Source organism: Emys orbicularis, chromosome 7, assembly GCF_028017835.1.
Source record: "Emys orbicularis isolate rEmyOrb1 chromosome 7, rEmyOrb1.hap1, whole genome shotgun sequence".
In the NCBI taxonomy this organism is placed as follows: Eukaryota; Metazoa; Chordata; order Testudines; family Emydidae; genus Emys; species Emys orbicularis.
In genome coordinates, this window is record NC_088689.1 from 105,407,097 (window position 1) to 105,431,996 (window position 24,900).

The window sequence follows — 24,900 nt, forward strand, 5'->3', positions numbered from 1 at the left end:
CTACCGCATATCTGTCTAGCCACACGCCCACTGCAGTGTAGACACACTCAACGATTCAATGGGAGAGCTGGGAAGAGAATCCAAATTCCCTGAAGCCCAGTCACACACTATATCCACTTGACCACACTGCTTTACAGAAACAGTCTCTTTAATCATTATGGATGCTTTAATTAACGGTAGTTTGCATGTCAACTTTACATTAGAACTGTACATGTTTGATGCTGCTTTTTATAATTGTAACTGTGAAGAGCGTTATACGCATGTACTAGACATTGAAGACAAAACAGTAATGTTTTCAAATTTGTAGTGTTAAAATTAGTTGTGTGAAATGAAATCACTTGGAGGACTTTTCATGTTAACAATAATAATTCCCGGCGGCTCCAGGAAGCACAAGGGAAGTAAATGGAACCAGGAGACTCCCTATTCCCCTTTGCACTTTTGTTCAGTAGCCAGGCACAATAAAAGCCCTATTACTCCAACAAAAGAACTATTCCTAACATGCCCGGTATTCAAGACACTTCAAAAGGGGAAGGGTGAAAGCAGAGCCAGGGTTCCACACAGCAGAGGCACCAGAGCTAGTTGGGCATGCATGCAGGAATACGCTGCACTCACAAAACGGTGTAGTTGAAGGTATATTCCGCTACATACTGGCAAATTCCATGAGAAATTCCGCCTTCCAGAGGCACAATTCCTCCTGGATAGATTCCCCCTGGAGCAATGCATCTCAACACCATTCCAAGCACGAGACAGTGCCTATAAAACTCGAGTATGCCCAGAACTGATAAATTATCTACCCCACCCTACCAAGGCTCTGGAGATGCTTCACAGAGATGCATAACAATTAAAATAATATAAAAGCACAATGCAAATACCAGGATAAAAACATTATAATCTAAAAACATTAGGAAATTAAATATGGAGTCCAGTATTTGAAACCATTATTAGGTTGTCCCTACTTGCATGGGATTACCCATTCAGTAGATTGGGACTAATTGGGAGAATAAGGATTGTTTTGCAGAAGGGATGCAGGATCAAACCCATGCACACTACCAAATGGAAGGAAAAAAGGAAAGGTTCTACATATATGGAGGGCTGATGGAGCAATATCATAAAACATCTTTGAAACAGAAAAGTTTTCTGGTGTTATTCAAAATTTGCCAAGGACGGACTGATTGGCTGTAAATAGAGAGTGAGGCTATGTCTACACTACAGCCTATGTTGGCAAAATTTATGTCGCTCAGGAGTGTGAATATTCCACCCCCCTGAGTGACTAAATTACACCGGCAGAAGCACTCGTGTGCACAGCACTATGTCGATGGGAGACCTTCTCCCACCAACACAGTTTAATGCACTTGCGGAGGTGAGATTTTTTTATTCCAACGAGAGAACTCTCTCCTGTCGGCATAGATCATCTTCACCAGACGTGCTTCAGCAGCACAGCTTTACCAGTACAGCTGCGCTGCTGCAGTGTAGTACGTATAGACATGGACTAAGTTCACAACTAAGTTATTCAATTCTCTCACATTAGGGACAAATAGAGAGACAAGGTGGGTGCGGTACTATCTTTTATTGGACCAACTTCTGTGGGTGAGAGAGACAAGCTTTCGAGCCATGCAGAGCTCTTCTTCAGGTCTGGGAAAGACACTCTCAGTTTCACAGTTAAATGTGCTAACTCAGGGGTGGCCAAACTGTGGCTCATGAGCCACATGTGGCTCTTTTACCATTAAAGTGCAGCTCATGGAGCCCCCGCACACCCCCATTCTTCACCTACCAGACTGGGTGGGGGGATGCTCAGGACCTTTGCCTTGCAGCAGGGTGGAGCGGTAGGGGCTTCTGCCCAGCGGGGAGGGGTCTTGGGGCTTCAGCCCTGCGGGGCGCACCTGCCAGGGCTCAGGGCTTCAGCAGGAGCAGCGCTGAAGCCCCAACCTCTGGCTCTCGAACTTCTGAAGATTGTCGTATGTGGCTCGGAGGGCCAGAAAGTTTGGCCACCCCTGTGCTAACTACTTATGCTAAACAATCTGTTCCATCAGACCAGTTCTTTACAAGACAAAATTTTCTTATTAATATACACCACTTACATATTCAATATAAATGCCAATAGCTTGTTTATAAATTATTTTAGGGGCTTGATACTATTTTTAATTTGCATAGTACTGTAACCATCTAACAACAGTTTCTCGGTAATAAAAGTTAAATATAAATACACACTTTTTATTCCAATGATTAATTGGGATGTTGCATTTTAAAGAAAATATACTACTTGCATACAATTATTGAATTGATACTATGCTGTATTTCAGTATTGGAAAAGACATTATTATTTTTTGCAATCCCCAAAACATCCAAATAAAGAGACTGTCACCCTAATGTTTGAACTTCTCTGATTCTAAAAAGCATTTCACATTACCGACCCTGTTTTTTATTTTGCATTCCACAAGTAGAGGCAAAATAATGTTTTCTATATAAATACCAAATTGTCTACATAAATATTAAAGTGTGATAAAGACATATAAAATTAATGAATATATTATAAATTATGCCCACAATCCTGCATTAATTTTTCTGTATCAGATGTATGCATTGGAATAGTATACCTTAATTTAAATTAGCCAAAAAGATCAAATTAGTGCTTGACCAAAAATAATAATTAAATGAAACAGCAGAAATGTACATGCAAGAAAATACTTTCTAAGATCCTTCACATTTTTTCTGGTTCAATAATAAATTAAATAATCTGTTCTCCTCTTAAATTTTAAAATCGCTTTAAATTTAAGTTATTTTTGAAACTAATTCCTGGGACTGAGCTAAGCAATTTAGAGCTGATCTTTGCTTTGGTTTTGATCTTCCATTGCTTCTGCTCAGTATTTGCAGAATCAGGTCCTCAATATTCAGAAGCAGCTTGAAGGACTAGAAACAATCAAATAAATTGTAATACCTTATTACAGAAAAATAACAATAATGTAACTGTTTTCTAACCATTATTTATTAGCACAGGGCATGATTGCATAATCTAAACGGTGTTTACATCTACACACAAAAGTAAACAAGGCCCAAATTCTGTTAATATTATTCAGACAAGTAGTCCCTCTAAATTCATTTTGAATATTCTCATGAACAAGATGAGCAGGATTTGGGCCCCTTTTATATTTTTCCACTTTGCTACCAAAAAGCCTACAAGTGTGAAACAGATTCGTCTGTTTGTTCTGTGCATTTTTAAAATGTAGCTTCAGTGATAAGAGTGAGTGCCCCAGAGTTGATAGTACTCTATGGACTAACAAAGATTTATCATTCTACTGGAAAAAGAACAGGCAGTATGAAGGAACTAAGGCTTACTTAAAAATTGATTGTTAAATGCCAGAAAGTTTTAAAATGAAGATTGGAGTTCAACAGGACTGTATTTTGCCATCCACCTTATATAAAGTCATTTATTTCATATTTGGAAACACAAATTTGGCTCAATTTCTGTTAATGGCAATCATGTAGTCTAAAGAACAAGTCTTTAGATCAGTCTGAAAAACATATTATTCTCACATTGTCAAAAATAAACACAAAGGGAAAAATAACTAAAGAAAATATGCATTGAGGATAAGATGTAACTACCTGCTACATGAATTTAATATAAAAGATTTTCCATTCAGTGGTTTTGAACCACTGAGAGATGGTACTTGTAAAAAAGAAGTATGCAAAAAGTAAAAATTGATAAGATTTGGGATACTATATGCAAAAAGGTTAATGGTCAACAAATAGCAATCACTGTAGCAGTGTGATTAAAACGGAAATAATGAAGGGAATGGTCTACATAGAGCAAGAGAAAAGGTAACCAAGGAGTCAGCAATAAACAAAAGGTGTGCACTATAAGAGTGCAGATGATATGCATGAAAGTATGTCGTCTACCTATGAAACCATCATGTCGATGACCCAAACTAATATAAGGAGTGCAAAGTGTACAAGAGTGCAAACTATTTGATCACCACAGTATGTTGGATGAGAAAGTGGGTATATAATTAGGTTTTATGTTCTCTATGAACAAATCATGACTGATTTCCAAATGTAATTACATGATTTTCAAGAAGTAAATATGGTAGATTCTATGGGATCTATTCTCCCATTCAGGGCCGGCTCCAGGGTTTTGGCCGCCCCAAGCAGCCAAACAAAAAAAAAACCAAAACAAAAAAAGCTGCGATCGCGATCTGCGGCGGCAATTCGGTGGGAGGTCCTTCGCTCTGAGCAGGAGTGAGGGACAGTCCACCGAATTGCCGCCGAACAGCTGGACGTGCCGCCCCGCTCCGAAGTGGCCGCCCCAAGCACCTGCTTGGTAAGCTGGTGCCTGGAGCCGACCCTGCTCCCATTAATACACATGAAATTTCCACTACATCAGTGGAAATACTCAGCATCAACAACAGAACAACAGACCCAACGGATGAAATCCTGGCCCACTGAAGTTAATGATAAAACCCCCATTGACTTCAGTGGGACCAGTGTCACCCCAAGTGTATAATACCATATTTTTATAGAACCCTATAAAATCAAGTTCTCTCACACCTTCTGATTGGAATTACATGGTAATTATATTTAGAATTACTATGTAATCTGTAGGTCATAAATTGCTATGTTATCACAATCCAGTTACATCATTATTTCTGCCCTGTGATGCTCACAGCATATTTTTAGTGTTAGTTTGTACCAGCCGGAAAATCTTCTACAGATAAGAATGTGTTTTTGTTCTTCCTCAAATTGAAAAATGAATACAATATAGACAAAAGGAAATTGCTTAAGAAATTATATTAAAGAAGGCATCAAAGAATAATCCCAAACAAACAAAAGCATTATAACATTTTCTTGTTTAAACTAATAGGACAACATTGCCATTTGTTTTTATCATTCTGTATTTTCAGCCTTTTCTTGGTCAAAATATGTTTTTTAAATGTATAAATACTGAACATGCACATTCTTCTACTGAAAAACTGATCTTTTGCCTTCTGAACTAATGTGATCATACTGCAACTTTACAAAAATATGCTGAACAGACATTTACTAGGTATTATTACTGATATTATCAGGTGAGATATCATAAATACATCACCATATATTATTTTGAATTTGAAGGATCCAGTAAAGTATTCCATGAGCATAGCGTTAAAATAAAATAAAATAAAACAAAACAAAAAACTATCTTTTGCATGCTTTTAAAAAAAATATAATAGAGAAGTTGAGGACCTGAAGGCAATGACATTTGAACTTCGGAGGATGTTATATTAATCCAATTCCCAGTTAATACATATCATATTCAAAAAAATGGCCTTGAAGTCCACAAAGCTCATTTATTTTGACATAACTAAAACAGGTGATCATCAAAAATTTTTTTGCAAAGCTCCATAGAGGAAGAACACAACACAGTGTCAGGTCAATGGATCCTCATGCTTTCATATGTTACAGCGGGCACTTTCAGAAAGGACTTACTGGATTGTACATCTGATTGAACAACTGTTCAGCTTGCTACATTGCAAAGTTGGGAAGGAGTGAAGCATAGACAGGAAAAGAAGGAAAGATCCAGGAAAACAGCATTAGCTCAACAAATCCAGTGCATTTGCACAGAAGAACTTGTCATAAAAAAGTAGAAATTTAAGTTTCTAAACATTCCTCGGTGAAAGCGAGAGGCACTGGGGAAACATAAATGTTGACTTTGGCTTCTAAAAAAGAATAGCTGGAGTAAAAAATTTAAGGTTTGTGTTACTTTCCCTCTCTCAAGTTAAATAACCCATGAAATAAAGAAAGGTGTCCACTTTTGATGATACATTAAGTGCTAGTCTCAAGCAATGAATCACTAGAAGCGCTTTTAGCCAAGGCTGCAATTTATCACAAAAGTTTCAAAGACAGTAATAATAAAAGATTAATTAAACTTTATCATTAAATTTATGGTTTTTCTTTTGTATTAACACAAGCCTGAATTTTCGATCCAGTATGACTTTTGAACAGTACAGCTTGGCAAACAGTAGTTTAGCAACAGCAAGTATGTCAGTAAGCATGGAAATATAAAATCCATGATAAACAACAAAAAGAGGAAATTCTAAAATGGATAATAAGATTCAGGAAAGCAACATAAAAAATAATTAACTACCTATGAGGTAATTCCTGCTGTTCCATCATAATTAGCAAAGGAAAATAAGTAAAAAAATGCCTGTAGAGTTTTGGCACAAAAGTGTTGGGAGCTCTCCACTAATTTTGTTCCCATCAGTTCCAAATCATAATCCTCGTAACAAAAGGCTTAACAAGCATGCTCATGGTTTTAAACAATTTTGGTGTACAGTAAAATACAGTATGAACACAGGAGCAATTATTCTTTTTGAATGCTCTCCTATTTATTGGTTTTTAAATGCATATGCTATTTCAATTAATAATGGGACTACAGTTCAGTTTGTTGTAATCAAATATTTCAAGAGTCTGCCTAAGGATTTTTGTTTTACTTTTGAATATATTCTTTCAGAGTCTGCATATTTTCTCCCCCAGAAATGCAGGTATTGCACAGTGTCAAGTATGTAATACTGAGAAATAGTTATAGTCAAGCCTGGGGAAAATGTCTTGGAGAAACAATATATATATATATATATATATATATATATATATATATATATATATATATATATATATATATATATATATATATATATCAAAAAAGGAGGAATTTAAAAAATAATTGAAAAAGAAGAGGAACAAAATTCCAAGGCAAAACTGTTCCTCATCACAAGTTTGGTTAGGCCTTGTATCCCATAAACACTTCTTCTGGGCATAGTGCTTAGGACTATGACTTCTCAGAACTATTCACTGTTGCAAATATGTGCTGGATTAAATCGATATTTAGGAATAAAAATGGATACAACTAAAGAATCATAGTTAATGCTGGGCAAGTTAACTAACAGTACCGCCACTCTGATTTATTTATTTTTTAAGAATGATAAATGATATGCAAGTTAATATTTTTTTAAAAGAATGGATACATATTTGGAGTTACTTTTCAAATTATGTCCAATGAAGTGACACATCTCTCACCTCTGCAGTGTTGAGTGTTCATTGATACAGTGAGCATCCATATGGGACATGCAGATTTGTATACTGTGTATAAGAATGAAGAAATGTATATGCTCCCTCCCATCTCCATTCAACACAATTCTAAAATCCTCCCAAAACTGATTTCTGTTTCAGTTAGTTTGTTAAGGGATAAAATCAGAGACTGAAGGTAGATTTCAATTTCTGGAGAGCAAGTTACTTTTATCACAGGATATTTTTAGGTTTAGCTGAAATTAAAGCTTTTACTAAAGTAAATGTAAATTAAAAATTACTGTTTGCAGTCCATTGTCATTAACAGCCAGTGTTTCTATTCTCCTAAACACATCCAACAATGTTGAATCTGCATATTATTGTGGAACTACCAAGCCTCCTACAAATCTTGGGCCAGTTCCCATTGGGAATTCATGTTGTATTTATGGTATAATCAAACTATTATGTTTTCAACTTTCATTTGGTAACCCTTTGTATTTTATTCATAAGGAACATACTTCCTTTTTATTTAAAAGGAGGCCCAGACACTTACAGACTTTTATAACTGCTTATTTTTCCATTACTAAATGATGTGTTGATATATACATTCATAGATGTTCACTTAGAATTTCAACTATTTCAAGCAGATTTCCATTTTTTTTAAGATGACAGGTGCTTTAGCATTCTAAAGAACTATTTATTACAAAAAATCTCCCAAAAATAAGGCCACTGGAAAAATATTTTGAACATGTGAATTCATTTGAACGAATACCGCTAAAAGCAACAAAATTAAATGTAAAAGTTAACCATAGAGGTAATAATATTTAAATTATAAGTATCTTACCATGCTCATCACCTGATCTGAACTATAATACAAATAAAGATTCTTCACACCTTCAGTAAATAATATTTATATTTCTTTTAATAAAATAAAAGTGACCTATGCCTACATGCATTATTTAGGTATTTTAATTCTGGTGCAAATGGCATTGATAATTTCTTGTAAATATCTGATAGGTTAAGATTTTGTTAAAAGCTCTTTGCATGCAAGTTTATTTGAAACGATGCCCTCCTCTCATCCAAATAAGAAAGGCCATAATGGGTCAGACCAAATGTCCATCTAGCTCAGTATCCTGTCCTCCAACAGTGGTCAATGCCAGGTGTTTCAGAGGAATGAACAGAACAGGTAATCATCAAGTGATCCACCCCATTACCCATTCCCAGCTTCTGGCAGACATAGACTAGGGACACCATTCCTGCCCATTCTAGCTAATAGCTATTGATGGACCTATCCTCCAGGAATTTATCTAGTTCTTTTTTGAACCCTGTTATGGTCTTGGCCTTCACAACATCCTCTGGCAAAGAATTCCACAGGTAGACTGTGCATTCTGTGAAGAAATACTTCCTTTTGTTTGTTTTAAACTTCCTGTCAATTAATTTCATTTGGTGACCGCTATACGGTCACCCCAACAACTGTATATATAGTGTGTTTTATACATGTAAAATTTATATTAGATCATAATATTTTGAGTGTGCTCTTCTAAAGTATACATTACAGCACATATACCTACTCTAGAAGTACGTAATAAAATCAAAATGATAGGTAAAAATATAAGATTCAAATTCTGAAACCCTTGTTCACCCTTGAGTAATACCTTACTCCACAGGTAGTCCAACTGAAATCAATGAGGCTAACTATTCAACATGAGGAAGGGTATCATAATCTGGACCTAAAAATGTCAATATTCAAGCTAAAATAATTAACCTCTTCTAGAGCACATAAGCATATAAATCTATGTCCAAAGTATTTTGGGGGTTTAAACTTTTATCTACACTTCTCACTGGCTTATTTAACAGTTGCAGAAGGAAAATATGATGCTTAAACCCACTGAGTATATCATGAGTTTGGTGTTCAAACAATGAGTGCAGACACTACCAAATAACAAAGTAAAAAGTCAAAGAAACACATGAAAAAAAATGTGTCAACAAAATTTGGAGATCAGTTAGTATTGTAATGAAGTAATCTACATAAAATTATTGGATAAGTATTGTACTTCTAAAACATTTTTCTTTAAATGTTTGCTTCTGCTTCTTGGTGGATATAAATAATGCCAACTGTGATATATTCAACACTATTTTCTTTAACTACCTAAAATTTTAATTAATTAAATAAATACATAAAATTAAGGAGAATTTCAGTATAAAACCTAGACATTTTTGACTAGAAAGAGTAATTTAGATTTGTAGATATAGTAATGGCTGGTTTCTATAACTTCCCTCCTTCCCCCAGTATTTTCACCAGCTTTTCCAAATACCCCTTAGACAGGAAACTTAAGACAATTTTTCAGGCTCACAGACAGCTTTTATACATGCTTCTTAAGAAAAAGTCAACATTGTTTGATGCTAGGATCAGCAGACAGCAGAAGACTGCCAGATTTTAAAATGGACCTCTTGCTTCATTGCCAGTTATATACTAGAAAAGTGAAGAGTTTAGTCCATTTCACAATAAGAATTTTCTTAGAAGGCACTTACCTTTTTCAGCTGTGCTTCCAACTTACTACATTCTTCTTTCTTTTGTTCTATGGCTATTTCTAAAGACTTTAATTTGGAGTCTCTTTTCAGCCCTGTTGATGCCAATGATGATGCATGTTCTTTGAGGTCAATTAAATTAGACTGAAACATTATCCAAAAAAAGAAGAAAGAGATGGTGTTAGAAATTGCATTGATCCTAGCCACTAAGATTGTAAATTATCGTACCGGCTATATTTTCAGTCAAAAACTTTGTACATGTGTGCAGACATGGGGATGGGTATTTACAGCATCATAAAATATTATTAGGTAATTTTTAGAAGGTTAACAAAAAGTTGAATGTCTATGAAAAGATTACTTGTTCTTGAATATACCATGTTCCCTTTGCTGGAAAGATAGAGGGTAATTTCCTTGGGGAAATGGATGATTCATTTGTATTTTAAATGTAATCCTTGAGAATTAGAAAATAGTCGATTCTATATTTTACACTGATCAGTGTTCTCCTTTATATTTAGTTTACTATCAGATTTTACTTTTGCCAGTTATCCTATGATAGAAGGGTGGAGGTAGCTGCACACATCAGTATTCTACATATTCATCTGTACTTAAAATACTATTATCAACTTCTATTGTTAATTTTGTCTATTTTACTTTTAATAGCCTATAGAAGCTTTAAAATAAATTAGAATCATAGAGGTTAAGCCCCAGAAGGGACCACTGGATCATCTATTCTGACCTCCTGTATATCACAGGCCACTAACCCCTGCCCAGCACCCACACAGTAAACTCAAACACTGAAATTAGACCAAAGTATTACAGCTCTCAGGAGACAGGCACAGAATCGGAGGAACTGGGATTCACCAAGACCTGAGACCCCCGCCCTCCCCCAATAGCAGGGAATTGATTAAGTAAGATAAATACAGATCATCCTGCAAGTGAGCCACAACCCATGGAATTCTCACCATCATTTCTTTTAGCCCCTGCAAAAATGGCAGCAGGCTTTTATTAAAAATATCCTCCTCATCATCATGCTGGTGGTAGATTTAAAAAAAACCCCACCAAAGACAGACTTCAATAGAAAAAAATATTTCCCATTAATTCATCACAACTTTAATTATTTATAAATTCTCACCCAATAGCTTTACTTTAAAGGGTACTCAGACTCTACAGGAGAAGTATGCAAGAGAAGAAAAACCAAAAAGAAGTATCTTGCAGCATGACATGAATAGGATTTAATCTTATCACATAGTTCATAAGAATCTAATGATGTGAGCACAGAGCAGTGGTATGCAATGGCACAACAAAACTTTAGTAAAGAATCAACCAGACCAGGGAGTCACCAAGTAAAACCCCTTATCAATAATCAGTCTGGCTGAATCAAATACTTGTGGACCTTACTCTCAGAAGGTCTTGCTCCTGCTAAGCCCATTAGTTCAAATAAAAACTGAAAATAGGACCAGCAGTGGAATACTAAAGCCTTGTCAAACATGTGTAAAGGAAAGGAAAGGAATATACACAAAGAAGAAATAAAGGAAAGAAATATTTCATGGAAAGTAATCAAGAGTTTGACAGTGGGGAATGCTCAAAATATACTGCTTTAGGAGTTAGTTTCTAAAAATAGTTGAAAACCAATAGCTTAAACCAGGTTTCTCAACCACCGCAACCCTCATCTGACAACAAAAATTACTACACGACCCCAGGAAGGGGGACCAAAGCCTAAGCCCCGCTGCCCCAGGAGGGTGGGCCAAAGCCAAAGCCCAAGCCCCACTGCCCTGGAGCAGGCCCGAAACCGAAGCTTGAGGGCTTCAGCCCTGGGTGGGACGGCTGTCACCTGAGCCCCGCCACCCAGGCCTGAAGCCCTTGGGCTTCAGCTTCAGCCCTGAGCAGTGGGACTCTGACTTCGGCTTCAGCCCCAACCCCCAGCAAGACTAATACCAGCCCTGGCGACTCCATTAAAACAGGGTCATGACCCACTTTGGGGTCCCAACCTACAGTTTGAGAACTGCTGGCTTAAGCAATTTGACAGTGTCTGTAATTAACTTGTTTATATCAGTGAAACTTGTTAGGAAGATCAGAACAATAAAGATTTTAAATTTTACTGCAACGGCTGACCTCCTTCTCTGTTAGTTCAGCTTGTAAAGCATTAACTTTCTCCTTCAAGTCTTTGTTTTCCTTTTTAAAGGATTCTATTTCTTCCAGTCTTTCTCGGTCATCCCGTTCCCTCTGCTCCTTCAAGCGCTCTATTATTCTCTCCTAACAATAAGAAAGAGTAATAAAAATGTAAAGCTTGGTACAGCAATTCAGAAAAAAAAAAGCTCTCTTTGCATTAAGTTGCACTGTGGAAATTGATCTTTGGAAGCACATATATCACCTTAATTCTCGAGATAAGGGAAATAAGAGGACCCAACACTTACTGAAGACAATAGAAATACTTCCACTGGCTTCAGTGGGCATTGGATCAGCCCTAAATGCTGAATTATGGTACCATCCTAGACAAAGTTCAACAAAATTTGATATTAATGTAAAATACATAGACGTTTAAAAATATTTAGAGAACACTACATATTTGGACAATGCACCTGCTTTGTTGTTAATCCATAAATTATAAATGAATGTTCAAAATGACAAAGCCACGTTTTCTACTATACTGAGTTTGAATTTTCTTATTACAGTCTAGCTTCCCAGCAAGTTCTATGCAGGTTGCAATAGAGTCTTCATGAAAGTTCTAAAGTTTAGTTAACAATTGTGTGATAATTTAGAATGCAAGCAACAATCTGCCAGTTATCGGTAATGCTATATTCACAGGTATGACATTTTGGAAAACATTGAATGAGACAGAGAAAAAGATACCTTCATTTTGATTGCAAAACCCAAAAGAAGAACATTTTCTATCCTAATAGCAACGATTACACATATGCTTAAAGTTGATCATATTCTTTAATGGTGTGCTGAATTTGGCTCTAAGCAGGAGAAGGAAAATGATAGTTTTTCTTCATGGCTTTGAAGGGATTACCTCTAGAACGTTTATTCAGTTCTGGGCTCATCAACAGAAACACTGACAAATTAGAAGGTAGTCACTGCAGATTAACATGATTCGTGGGCTAAATAATTGATTTAAAAATATGTAAAAACACAAGTATATAGCGTATAGTTTAGCTAAGCAATGACTAAATTGGGGAACATCGCCATCTACAAATATTTGAAATATGTAAACAAATCAATAGGAGAAAATATTTAGTGTGAGATGAAATTAAATTAAAAATAGGATAATTTAAGCAGAATGTCAGGAAAAACCTGACAGAGAAATTTATGGAAACTATGGAATAAGTCTCCCAAGGAATGTGATGGAAGCCATATCACTCAGGAAAGTTAAACCTGGACTAGACAAAACAGTATCGTAGTATGAAATACTACTACACTGGCAGGAAAATGGATGACATGGCATAATCCATCTTTTCCCCCTCTGATTCCTTTGGTGTGCCATTTTAGTGCTGTTGATTGTTTCTTTTTAAGTTCTTTTTATACTTATGCATGAAATCTATATTATAAAAGCAGCACTCTTAAAATACTGCTGCATACCAGCATATGACCATGGTTAGTGGAAGTCTAATATTGTCAGAATAACATACATTCTCTTTCTCTCATGTTAATTTGCTCTATGCATAGCTTGTTATACTGCAATACATGTAATGTTTTATTTTTGCTAGCTTTAATATGATTTATTCTCAGTTGAATTTTTTATTACATCTCAAAATGTCAATGAAATATTGAAACAAAGACAGCACCACCTCAGTGGCTTCTCATCAGCTTATTTTATTTGTAAAAAGCTTAGCTACCGTGTAAGGGGGGGAAAGCATTCATTCATTCACAGAACTTATACTGAAATTTATTATTAAGAATATCTAGTTATTTAACTGTCCTCTCTAGACATTCAGTTTAATCCTTCTCAGAGGCTTAGAGGCCCTTCAAAACTGTTCCCTTCCCACCCCCCCCCAGGTACAACAGAAATCTGTAAAAGGAATAACCTCAACCTTTAAGACACAAAGGATGAAAATAAAGTGCAGAGTGTGAGCCTAACAAGTCCAGCTCCCACCCTTGCAGCAGCCCTTCCTTCCTCCTCTCCCTCTTCCTCTTTACTCTCCTTCCTCCAATTAAGACATTCCCCTTCCTTAGCCCACTCAATGAAACATCAAAAAAGCCCCTTTTCTCCAAAGAGGCAGAGCCTTGCATTCCCCAGAGCCTTGCATTCTGTACCTCAGCCATTAGTTGCTTTTCCTCACTTTACCCACATATCTGCCATGTGTTCCTTCCCCACGACTGTCTTCAGTGGCCATTGTGTACTGTCTGCCTGTTTGCTTCCCAGCATGAGAGAAGGTGTTGGAACTCAATGATGGGACAAGTGGAGCATGAGTAGTGTTTCCAGCAGACAGGGAGGGCTTTTCCAACTCTTGCCTGTCTTTTCAGTTTCCATGGCTCCAACCTTACATAAGCACAAAACCCCTTGGTGTTAACAAAAGATTTAGGTGTCAATAGAGGAGGTTTGGGAACAAACTGATAAATTAAACAGCAACAAGTCACCAGGACCAGATGGTATTCACCCAAGAGATCTGAAGGAACTCAAATATGAAATGGCAGAACTACTAACCAGACAAATGGAGGAGAGCTAATGTGATGCCAATTTTTTTTTAAAAAGAGCTCCAGACATGATGTTGGCAATAACAGGACAGTAAGCCTAACTTCAGTGCCAGGCAAACTGGTTGAAACTATAGTAAAGAACAGAATTATCAGATACATAGATGAATACAATTTGTTGGGGAAGAGACAACACGGCTTTTGTAAAGGAAATCATGCCTCACCAATCTATTAGAATTCTTTGAGGGGGTCAACAAACCTACGGACAAGGGTAATCCGATGAATATAGTGTACTTGGACTTTCAGAAAGCCTTTGATAAGGTCCTTCACCAAAGGCACTTAAGCAAAGTAAGCAGTCATGGGATGAGAGGGAAGGTTCTCTTATGGATCAGTAACTGGTTAAAAGACAGGAAAACAAAGGTAGGAAAATGGGCACTTTTCAGAATGGAGAGAGGTAAAGAGCAACATCCCTCAGAGATCTGTATTGGAACAAGTGCTGTTGAACATATTCATAAATGATCTGGAAAAATGGGTAAACAGTGAGGTGGCAACATTTTCAGATGATACAAAATTACTCAAGATAGTTAAGTCCAAAGCAGACCATGAAGAATTAGAAAGGGATCTCACTAAACTGGGTGACTGGGCAACAAAACAGCAGATGAAATTCAAAGTTGATAAATGCAAAGTAATGCATATTGGAAAACACAGTCCCAACTATATATACCCAAAATAATGGGGGTCTGAATTAGCTGTTACCACTCAAGAGAGAGATTGTGGAGTCACTGTGTATAGCAGGGGTTGGCAACCTTTCAGAAGTGGTGTGCTGAGTCTTCATTTATACACTCTAATTTAAGGCTTTGCATGCCGGTAATACATTGTAACACTTTTTGGAAGGTCTCTCTATAAGTCTATGTAACCCCCAAGGAGATTACATAGATTCCTGGAGCTCTGTCTGCTGGCAGCTCCGGGAGGAGGAGCCAAGGCAAACTCAGAGTCTGCCCGGCAACCAATAGGGAGTGAGATGCCCCTCCCAGGGAGTTCAGGAGAGGGGAGAAGCCATTTTGGAGAGGCTGGAGCCAGCCAGGGTGAGGGCTGGACTGGTTGTGTGGGGAGCTGGTGAGTCCCAGGCCTACACGCAGGGTTCCCCCTGAGAACTGGCCTCTAGGGACCTGACAGCCGATCCCTCACCTGGGTTTTCTTTCCCCACGGATGAGTCCCAATTGGTAGCGTTTGCTGAGAAATTTCCCCAGCCAGGCTGGGTTAACCTCCAGCTCCCTAGGTGAGACCAGTCACCACATGGTCAGCTCTGCTAGTCCAGGGAAGCTGCCTGCTGAGTGTGTGACTGGAGGCTGGGCTAGGAGGCTACAGTTTGGATGTTAGGGTAGTTGTATAACCTACACCTTCCGCCCTGCACCCCTTTGTGGTGAGGGGAAATCCTGGGACCAACGCAGCCTGATTCCTGCTTGAGGAGGATCCCTGACAGCAGACAGCCGCCCCTCTGCAGTGACTGAAGAGTCCAGCGTCATCTTCAAACCAGAAGATCAATTCATGGAGTTCATGAGTGCACCGTCTTTTAGTTAGTTAGTCAGGGAATTTGTTTTGGGGACCCCCTAATCCCTGAACTGTGTCCTCAAGCCAGGGAGTAAGGGTTTGAGGATTTTATAACCTGCTGCTTATTATACCTGTGGAGGGATTCACCACCTCCTCCCACTTGTGGGTCCTTTGGGCTGTACTGAACCCAGTCAGCCACACTGCTAAACCACTGCAGAGAATTTTATAGGTCATCAAGGGCCCCAGCAAAGTACACGTACCAACAGGACACTAATTTTACACTTGTTACATCAAGTCATGGGTATTTTCAGTGTGGGCACAGGTGACCCTAAAAATAGTGTTTCACCCTGTTATGTTGTATTTGTTGCCTGTTTAATATAATTGTTGTGTTGAATATATTTTTATATGTTGTGTTATTTCTTGGAAGTCTCCAACTATCTGGCAAGTAAGTGGGGATTACTCTGTAGTTAGAATTTTCTGCCCAAGCTGCCCTGGTGACCCTGCCAGGAAGGAGCGAGGGGGGTGGAGGCACCACCAAATAATTTCATAGAAAAAAAAAAAAAGATTTACCCTGCTGAGTGGGTGGCGGGATCCAAAAGAACCCAGACCTGTCCATCAAAACCTGTAAGCGGATTGCCATTAAAGGAGGTAACCAGGTGGAGAGGGGCGCTACATCTATAATATATAACCAAACTACTGTTATATATAAAGTAAACAAGATTTTCAAAATGTTTCAGAAGCTTTATTTAAAATTAAATTAAAATGCAGATCTCATCAGTTTAGTGTGATCCTCGCCCTTGCTTTTCCTTGTTGAGTTTTCCAATGTCTGGCACGTATTTGGATACTTTAAGCTGCACACAGGTTTCTGAGTGATCAGTTGTTAACTGGCTCCAAGAGGGACAGAGGACAGATATCATGTGTGAATATACCTGTTCACACAGGTATGTAGATCCAAATGCTGAAAGCATTGCAAACGCAATTTTCTTCAAACAGTTAAATTTCACTGGCAGGGACGTCCAGCAGGTCAGAATAGAGGCCCCAGGATCTCTCTCGGTAGCTTCAAGTGCGCTCCGCAATCCACAAACTTTGATGTCCACAATTCTGAGCTTTTTAACTGAATGAGTTGCATTTTGAAATCTTCGACACCCATCCACTGAAATACAGACAAATCCAAGTCGCTTTCGTTGAACTTTTCACGTTTAATTAGAAAAGAAAGCATTGGGCCAAATCGCTGGAAATCTTGAAATCTGTCAGAAAATTCTGATTCCAGTTCTTGCATGTACTTTCCAATCTCATCAACACTGACAGTGCAACGTGTCGATAGCTCTTTTATGTGTTGGAAGTAGCGAAAAGTAGAAGTTTGAATATCCCTGGAAAAAACTGCTAGTTTCACAACAAATGCTTTCCAGGCTTCATAAAGATCCAGAACTGTTTGCCCTGCACCCTGGAAACAGAGGTTGAGTTCGTTTAGGTGAGCAGCGATATCAGTTAGAAACATGAGCTTACACAGCCATGTGTCATCATCCAGTTCAGGATAGTTTTGTTCTTTTTCCGACAAAAAGGCCTTGATTGCCTCAAAACAGTTTACAAAGCGCACCAAAACCTTGCCACGACTTAGCCACCAAATGCTGCTGTGAAGTGGGATGTCATTATAAGCACTGTCCATCTCTTCTAGCAGTGCTTCAAATTGTCTGTGAGTCAAAGCAGATCGAGCAACAAGGAAATTCACAATTCACACCACTGTATTCATCACATTATTAAGCTCTGAATTGGAAATTTTTGCACACAGGTTTTCTTGATGGATGATACAGTGAAATTTAACTGTCAAATGGCCAATTTGATCTTCAAGTAACTTTACAAATCCCTTCTGTTTTCCGACCATGGCAGGAGCACCATCTGTTGTCACACAAAATATTTTTCTGATGTCAACTCCTCATTCTTCAAAATGGTTTACAAAACTTTCCAGTATATCTTCCCCCTTTGTTGTGCCATGCAGGGGTTTTAGGCAACAAAGTTCCTCTTGGATTTCATCGGAAGCACAATATCTTGCAACAATTGCCAAACGTGGAACGTCATTTATATCCACACTCTCATCAACTGCAACACTAAACACTGCTGTGTCTTTCAATGCAATCGTCTGCTTTTCCTTAATGTTTTCTGCCATTTCACTTATGCGTCTCTCAACTGTTCTGGCAGAGATGGGCAGTTCTTTTATTCTAGATATGATTGTATCTTTATTTGGCAAATCATTGAACAAAATCTCCGAACTGCTGAGAAAAACTTCTTTTAGATATTCCCCACCTGTAAACGGCTTTCCGTTTTTTGCAATGCACTGTGCAATCTTGTAACTTCCTTCTGTAGCTTGATTTTTACTTACACTTAAGCTTTTAAAAACACTGCTTTGCTTCTCATAGGCTGCTATTGCCTTTTTGATTGATTCAGTCTTGTCTGCTTCATCAAGAAAGGTTTTCTCGTGCTTCGTTTCAAAATGTCGTCGAATACTTGATGTGCAACAAAGAACACTTTCATAACAGAAAGCACAAATAGCACGGTCCTTCTTTTCAATAAATCCAAATGCGTCTGTCCAAGCAGGCTGAAATGATCGGACATCTAGCTTCGCTTTCTTAGGAGCTGCCATTTTGTCAAATGTTCCCTTCAACTCTCAGTGGGGAAAAAAATGGCGATAGAAGGCAGGCACAAGGTCAAATGCAGTGTTGTCTGAGATAAGCAATTTTAAGATGGGGGTGCTGAGCTGCAACCCCTCTTGCCTGGTGTGCAACCCTCACTGTCCCAGGCTTGGGACAGTGGGCCACAGCGGGGAGGCTGCAGAGGACTGATCCAAGGCCAGGAGCAGAGCCCAGTGTGGCCTGCTGGGACTGCAGGCCGGAAAGCAGGCTGAGCAAGGCTGGAGATCCAGACCTGGCTGCAGGAGGTCAGCGGCTGGAACCCAAGATTTTGACATAGGTAAATAATCAGCACTAAGTTTGATGTTCTTGTAATAAGAATATTGATATAGAACAGATATTTGATACTGCACTTCTGAAGAGCATTTTTTTAAAAGAGCCTGAAATTCAGAGTCCTACTCTCATTTTACATCCTGCATTTACTTGTCAGAGAAAATCACCTTTATTCCCTTGGATAAACATACATCTATATTATAGAGTTAACACTACTATGAGAACCTTTGGCTGAAGACAATGTTGAACAATTACATAGTTCTCTTTCTAACATAAACAGGCTACATAGTGATGACATTCCTGTATGTACTTAGATGTGTTCCATCTTGCATACAGCAAAAAGAAATTGTCAAAGGCCGACTAGCAAAACCCTTTCCAAGACATTATAATTTTTACAGTGGTAGGCTGCCCAGCTCTGTACACCATATTCAAAAGAGAGTGAAATCCTGGCTTCATACAGTCAATAACAAAACTCCCACTAACTTCAGTGGGGTCAGGATTTCATCCGGAGTCTCACAATTTCCTTTAGCCATTTCAATAGGACTTTGCATAGGCAGAGAGGTTCGCCCATGTGGATGAAGCTGCAGGAGCACGGCCTTAAATAGAAACATCACTTTTGAGCAGTATGACAGAACTGTTCTAAGTTTACTTTTTAATGTGTCACATATTGTGAGCTACACAAGACATGGAAAATGTACATTATTAAGAGCCCAGACTCACTCCTAATAATAAATAAATTCCCAGACCGCTATGGGGAATCATAGATTCTATGATATTTAAACTGTAAATTCAAAGATTATCCTCCTGCATTGAATGTAGATTAAGAAATGTTAAAATATGTACATTGCTGTATGCATAATTACGTTAGGGTGTTTTTGTTTTGTTTTTCATACCAATGCCACCTTGAAGATTTAGTTACTTAAAGTAATATTCCCTATATAATAAACTATATTAAATGTATACATAATAGTCACTCTGGCATTTTATTAATGGTTAAATAGTATAAAATTATTCTCAGTCAATCACAAAAGAAGGCTAATTTAACTGTCAGCTGCAGGGGGCTAGATGTCAAAAACGTGTTAAAAGGGCCTAATATACCATGTTTTACTTGATTAACAGCTAACTTGAAGAAATCCCAACAATGTGTTCTTGTTTTAGTCTTATTTGCACTGGCAAGCTTTCCTTGTGCACTAATCTAGTACCTCACAGGTCTAATCTACTTGCACTTTATCACAGAAGCAGGAACTGAATTGTAGCAGCATGCTGCTTTATTATCAGACATACTCAATTGCTTATCTACTGTGTGGGGCTACAGCAGTTGTATGGCAAGACCAACTTCATAAATATGTGCTTCATGAAAGCAACCTCTTGAGCTGCTGGGCCAGTCCTAAAGCTAAGATATTTTAAAAGTTTAATGTTAACATCAAGGAAGTCGATAGTGTTTTTACCTATTCTTATTTTTTTTAAATTATCTGGGCAGGAATAAAATTATTTTTGGCTTAATACGAAGTGCACCTTTAGTCTTTTTTAAAGAGCTTTCATTGCCTAGAAGAAACTTCCAGTTTAGAGAATGATTTAAAAATGCCCACAAACTGTAAATATATCAATTAATTATTCCTGCACAATCCTAACTAATTACTTTCTTAGAATCTTGCACATTATTGCAAGTTATTTGACACCAGAAACCGAATCAATCCTAATTATATTCAACACCAGAAAAGCTATAAACATTTGGTATTTTGGATAAAGGACTGTTGTCCTAAAAAGCACATTTTAAAGACTGGTACAATATAGTAGTACTTGAAAACCATAGTCTAATGATTATATAGCTCATGATGAAGATTGTGTTTCCCATATGCAAAACTTGGCATTGTTCACAACAGTTTTACTTTTGTGTGTATGCATCCCATCAAATTTAATTCTACTAGTCTTTAAAAGGCAGAATACTCCAGCAAAAAGGATCTATAAAGAGTTTCTATCTACCTCGGTTTATCAAGATAATCATTTGGAAACGTACTAAAGACTGAAACATGTATATTAGGATCCTGGAAATATTTTCTAGATTAAATGAATACATGCTACAGGTATACTGTAAAATTGTTTGTTCTATGGTAGGTACGTAATGATTTTAGGATTCCATCAGTCTCTGTTTTTCATTTAGTTGGACACAGTGACAAAGCCAACTTGCCATTAAACGTAAAAGAAAAGCCAAAATGGAACACTCATACTCTTGCAAATTCTACTTCTAGGATTTTTGGTAAAATACTAGTGGCGATGTTTTCTAATTCAAAATCTAATTATTTATGTGCAATTCTCAATGCACTACAATTGGTGCAAATAAATTATAAAATTTTCAAACAATAAGCACACAAAGTTTGCATGTGCAAATCTAATGCAAGTGATAGCGTGCCTAGAATCATACACACAAAACTAAAAGCCAGTTTTTAGGCCCCTTTTTATGGTAAAACATTTTAGAGGAGAAAAACAGTTAAACCATCTGATTGTGGGGCATCAAGTGGGATTTTTTGTTGTTATTTGGTTTGCTAATTTTTATGTTTTAATATTCTCTGGATAAAAGCCTTCTGTGGGGTGTTTTCAAATCAAGTGTGTACCTTTTTCTAAAAGATATGATCTAGTTCAACTACACCTATTGGACTTAAGTCATATGACCTGTGTTATGCAGGATGTCAGACTAGATGACCGCAATGGTCCCTTCTGGCCTTAAAATCTATGAATCTCTGAATAAAGCCTTGTCCAAACCAACAAAAGTAAACTGACTTTGAATTCAGTTCAACAACATGCTTAAGTCTTTTGCTGACTGAATTTTCAAAACATGGTTTCCACATTCAGTATTAATGCTCTGAGAACTGTTTTAGCACATATAATAGTAGTGAATTAGTGAGCTAAACTTCAGGTCTAATTTTCAAAAGTGTGTGAATTAGAAACATAAGTCTCAATAGGACTTACCTTTAAAAATCAGGCCCTAAGTGACATAGCCTATTTAGGTGCCTAAACTTGCAGAGACTCCTAGTGGGATTTTCAAAAGTGCCTAGATACCTAATTCCCATTTATTTCAATGGGAGTTTTGAACTGTGTTAAGCAGACCTAGGTTAAACCACATTCAGTGAATAAACCATATTTTACATAGTATAGACAGGGCTCAAAAAGTCTACCTGCAATTTATCTTGTGGAGATCAAGTGCTGACTCCTGCTCATTAAGACCATAGTTTGCATAGTATGAGAATTTATAGAAACCTTTAGCACTACATAACAGTAGATCAGGGATTAAATTTCTGCTGGGAAAATCATAACTTTTCCTTGTGTGTATAATTTTTCTTTTAATGTGTGGGATGATCTTACCTGTGTTAGTCATAAGTGTTTAAGAGGGAGCCTTTTTGGGGGGGGCATGGAAGACGGGGGAGGTTTACAAATACTTTTTTAAAATGAACCTACAAATAATCACTTTAGGGAAGTGACAAATTCACTTTTATGGCGATTGTCTAAATGGCAAAACTGTTGAGCTGATGTCTTCTGTTGAGAACTGTAAGAACTGTTCTGAACAGCAAGAGGCAGCATGATCATGCACTTCCTTCCATAGCATTGGATAGTGCAGAGAGGGATGTCTCACAGATAGTTGCAGAAACAACAGGAAACCTAAAAATGATATAAGTCCTTTATTAGATGGTGTGGTGATTTGGGGGAGTTGTCTGTACAATGTATTAATTCTGTGTGAAATTATGAATTCCCTGTATGTCTACCAGACTGCAAAGTCCATTTGGAATGTAGGGGCTAGTTGTCTTCTCTGTTGTCTCTTAGCCTTCATGTTGGACTGAAATTCCAAGGCTTAGTGACACAGTGCTGACAAGAAAGCATTGATAACTCAGGGTGGTCCTCTATTCAAATACAAACACCTGAGACTATATGCTGGCTCCCATCCAAAAGAGCTGGTTTGTCAGGGGAGAGGTTGCCTGACAATGAAGCCACATGATAGGAGTTTGGGATCACCTGATGAGGCTGATCTGGGAGTCATCTAACAGAGGCACTGGAACATTATAAAATGGGCAGAAGCTGATCTATTCAGGGTCTTCACCATCTTCAGCTACTCAAGAAGAGAGAAACTGCTGCAGGAGCCTGATGATGCAAGGGAGAACCCTGCCTACCTGAATTCAGATGGTCCCCCAGAGAAAGCATGAGTCAAAGGGAAGAGCATTGCATTCAGCAGGTTTGATGTTTTTATATGATCTTTACTCTCTGTGTTTAATCTCTTAGCGAAGAGCAATGGTGATTTAGGGTCTTGTGCAAAGTGTCTGTGCTACGCATTGCACCTATCGTATGACCCACTGAAAAGGCTGTTGTTCATCCTTTGAGTTGAAGATGACCATGACATCGCTGATTGGTCTGGTTTCTGTGAACATGTGAGGCTGATCAGGCCAATTTGAGCTTTGAATTGTCTGTGGCACACTGAACAAGAGATGCCACTATGGCTTACTTCATTAATGGTGCACAGGCTACTGTTGCGAGATTTACACTGCTGGCACTTCTGCTCTGCCTCAGCAATTCTCCTCTGTTCATACACTGTAGCTCAAATATGGATGAGGCTTCACCAGGTAGATTTATCATGAGCAAGATCTTCCCAAAAACTCTCAGTCAATGTTGAAATGCCCCAAGGATAACTCGAGGGCAACCTTGAAACATTTCTTCTGGCCTCCCTAAGAGCAATTTCCCTCCTTTAGCTTGCCATAAAAGATCTTCTTTGGCAGTCACTTATCTGACATTCTGGTGACATGACATGCCCATCTTATCTGTATTTTCATCAGAGTATGGATACTTGGAATGCCTGCCTATATCAGAACCTCAGTATCTGGAACCTTGTCTTGCCATCTTATCCTCATTAGTTTCCTTAGACAGCCCATGTGAAAGTGATTCAGCTCCATCACATGATGTCTGTACACCATCCAGGTTTCATAGGCATACATCAGAGTTGGCAACACTATGGCTTTGTAGACCTTCAGCTTTGCTGATTAATGCCTCTACACTCCCACACATTTGCACGTAGTCTGCCAAAGACCACATTTGCTTTGGCAGTCTGGCATTGGTTTAATCAATGATGTGAACTGCATATGAAAGTGTACTGCCAAGGCAGGTGAATTTGTCGACTGCATACAGGGTTTGGCCATTCACTGTGATAGTAGGCCCTACATGAGGCTTTCCTGGTGCAGGCTGGTATATCACTTCTGTCTTCTTGATGTCAATTGTGAGACCAAAGTTGTCACAGGCTGAAGAGAAATAGTCCATACTTCGCTGCATATCAGACTCAGATTTGAAATTCAGGGAACAGTCATCAGCAAACAGAAGATTGCAAACAGTCACTTCCTGTATCTTCATCTTCACCGGCAGTCTCTTCAAATTGAAGAGCTTGCCAGCAGTCCAGTATCTGATACCAATCCTGGAGTCACAGTCACAAAAGGCATCTGTAAGCACGGCAGAGAACATCATACTGAAGAGGGTTGGTGCCAATACACAGCTCTGCTTGACTCCATTGGTGACTGGGAATGGTTCAGATGACTCATCGTCATCCACAACACGAGCGAGCATGCCATCATGGAATTGCCGAACCACTGTGATGAATTTCTCCAGGCAACTGAATTCTCCCATGATCTTCCAAAGCCTTCCTAACTGTATCAAATGCTTTTGTCAGGTCAATGAAAGTCATATACAGGTTGCAGTCCTCTCCTTGGACCATTACCTTGTTGTGATGGAGAGTCTTGTTTGTCCCAATGACCCTCAGAACTATGCCGGCTGGAGACTTGTGCTCCTGGTAGGGCCACTCTTTGCGAACTGAAGAGGTAAACTGTAAGGCTCACACTTTTGGGTGGAGTTCTGGGAGAGGGGGAGTTTAAGGTATGGGGATAATTTGAGGGATCAACACTAGTTCTAGTTCTAGAGGCTGGGCAGGGGATTGTACAGTTGCAGCTCTCAGGAGGGGAGATAGATCTGAACCCCAAGAGTTTGCCCAGAGGCTCTAAGACAGCAGCAATGCCTGGACTCCACTCAGACGCTGTGGTCTTAAAACACCCAGGGATTCAGCAGTTGGATCCTCTCACAGCAGTCTGGCAAGTGGCACACTAAACTGGAACTGTGATAGCTGGAGATCATAAAATTATCAACAATGATGCAGAAAAAGCAGAAATGTTCA

The 24,900-nt window shown here is 38.3% G+C and overlaps 1 protein-coding gene across 1 annotated transcript in view; it reads right to left on the minus strand.

The window, feature by feature from the left end:
• Positions 1 to 24,900, minus strand: part of ERC2 (ELKS/RAB6-interacting/CAST family member 2) — a 645,944-nt gene that overhangs the window by 270,620 nt on the left and 350,424 nt on the right. The window contains exons 8-10 of the mRNA XM_065408253.1: positions 11,677 to 11,817; positions 9,568 to 9,708; positions 5,461 to 5,496 (exon numbers count right to left, since the gene is read on the minus strand). Of these exons, the coding sequence (XP_065264325.1) occupies positions 5,461 to 5,496; positions 9,568 to 9,708; positions 11,677 to 11,817 (318 nt within the window). The remainder of the gene's footprint in view (positions 1 to 5,460; positions 5,497 to 9,567; positions 9,709 to 11,676; positions 11,818 to 24,900) is intronic.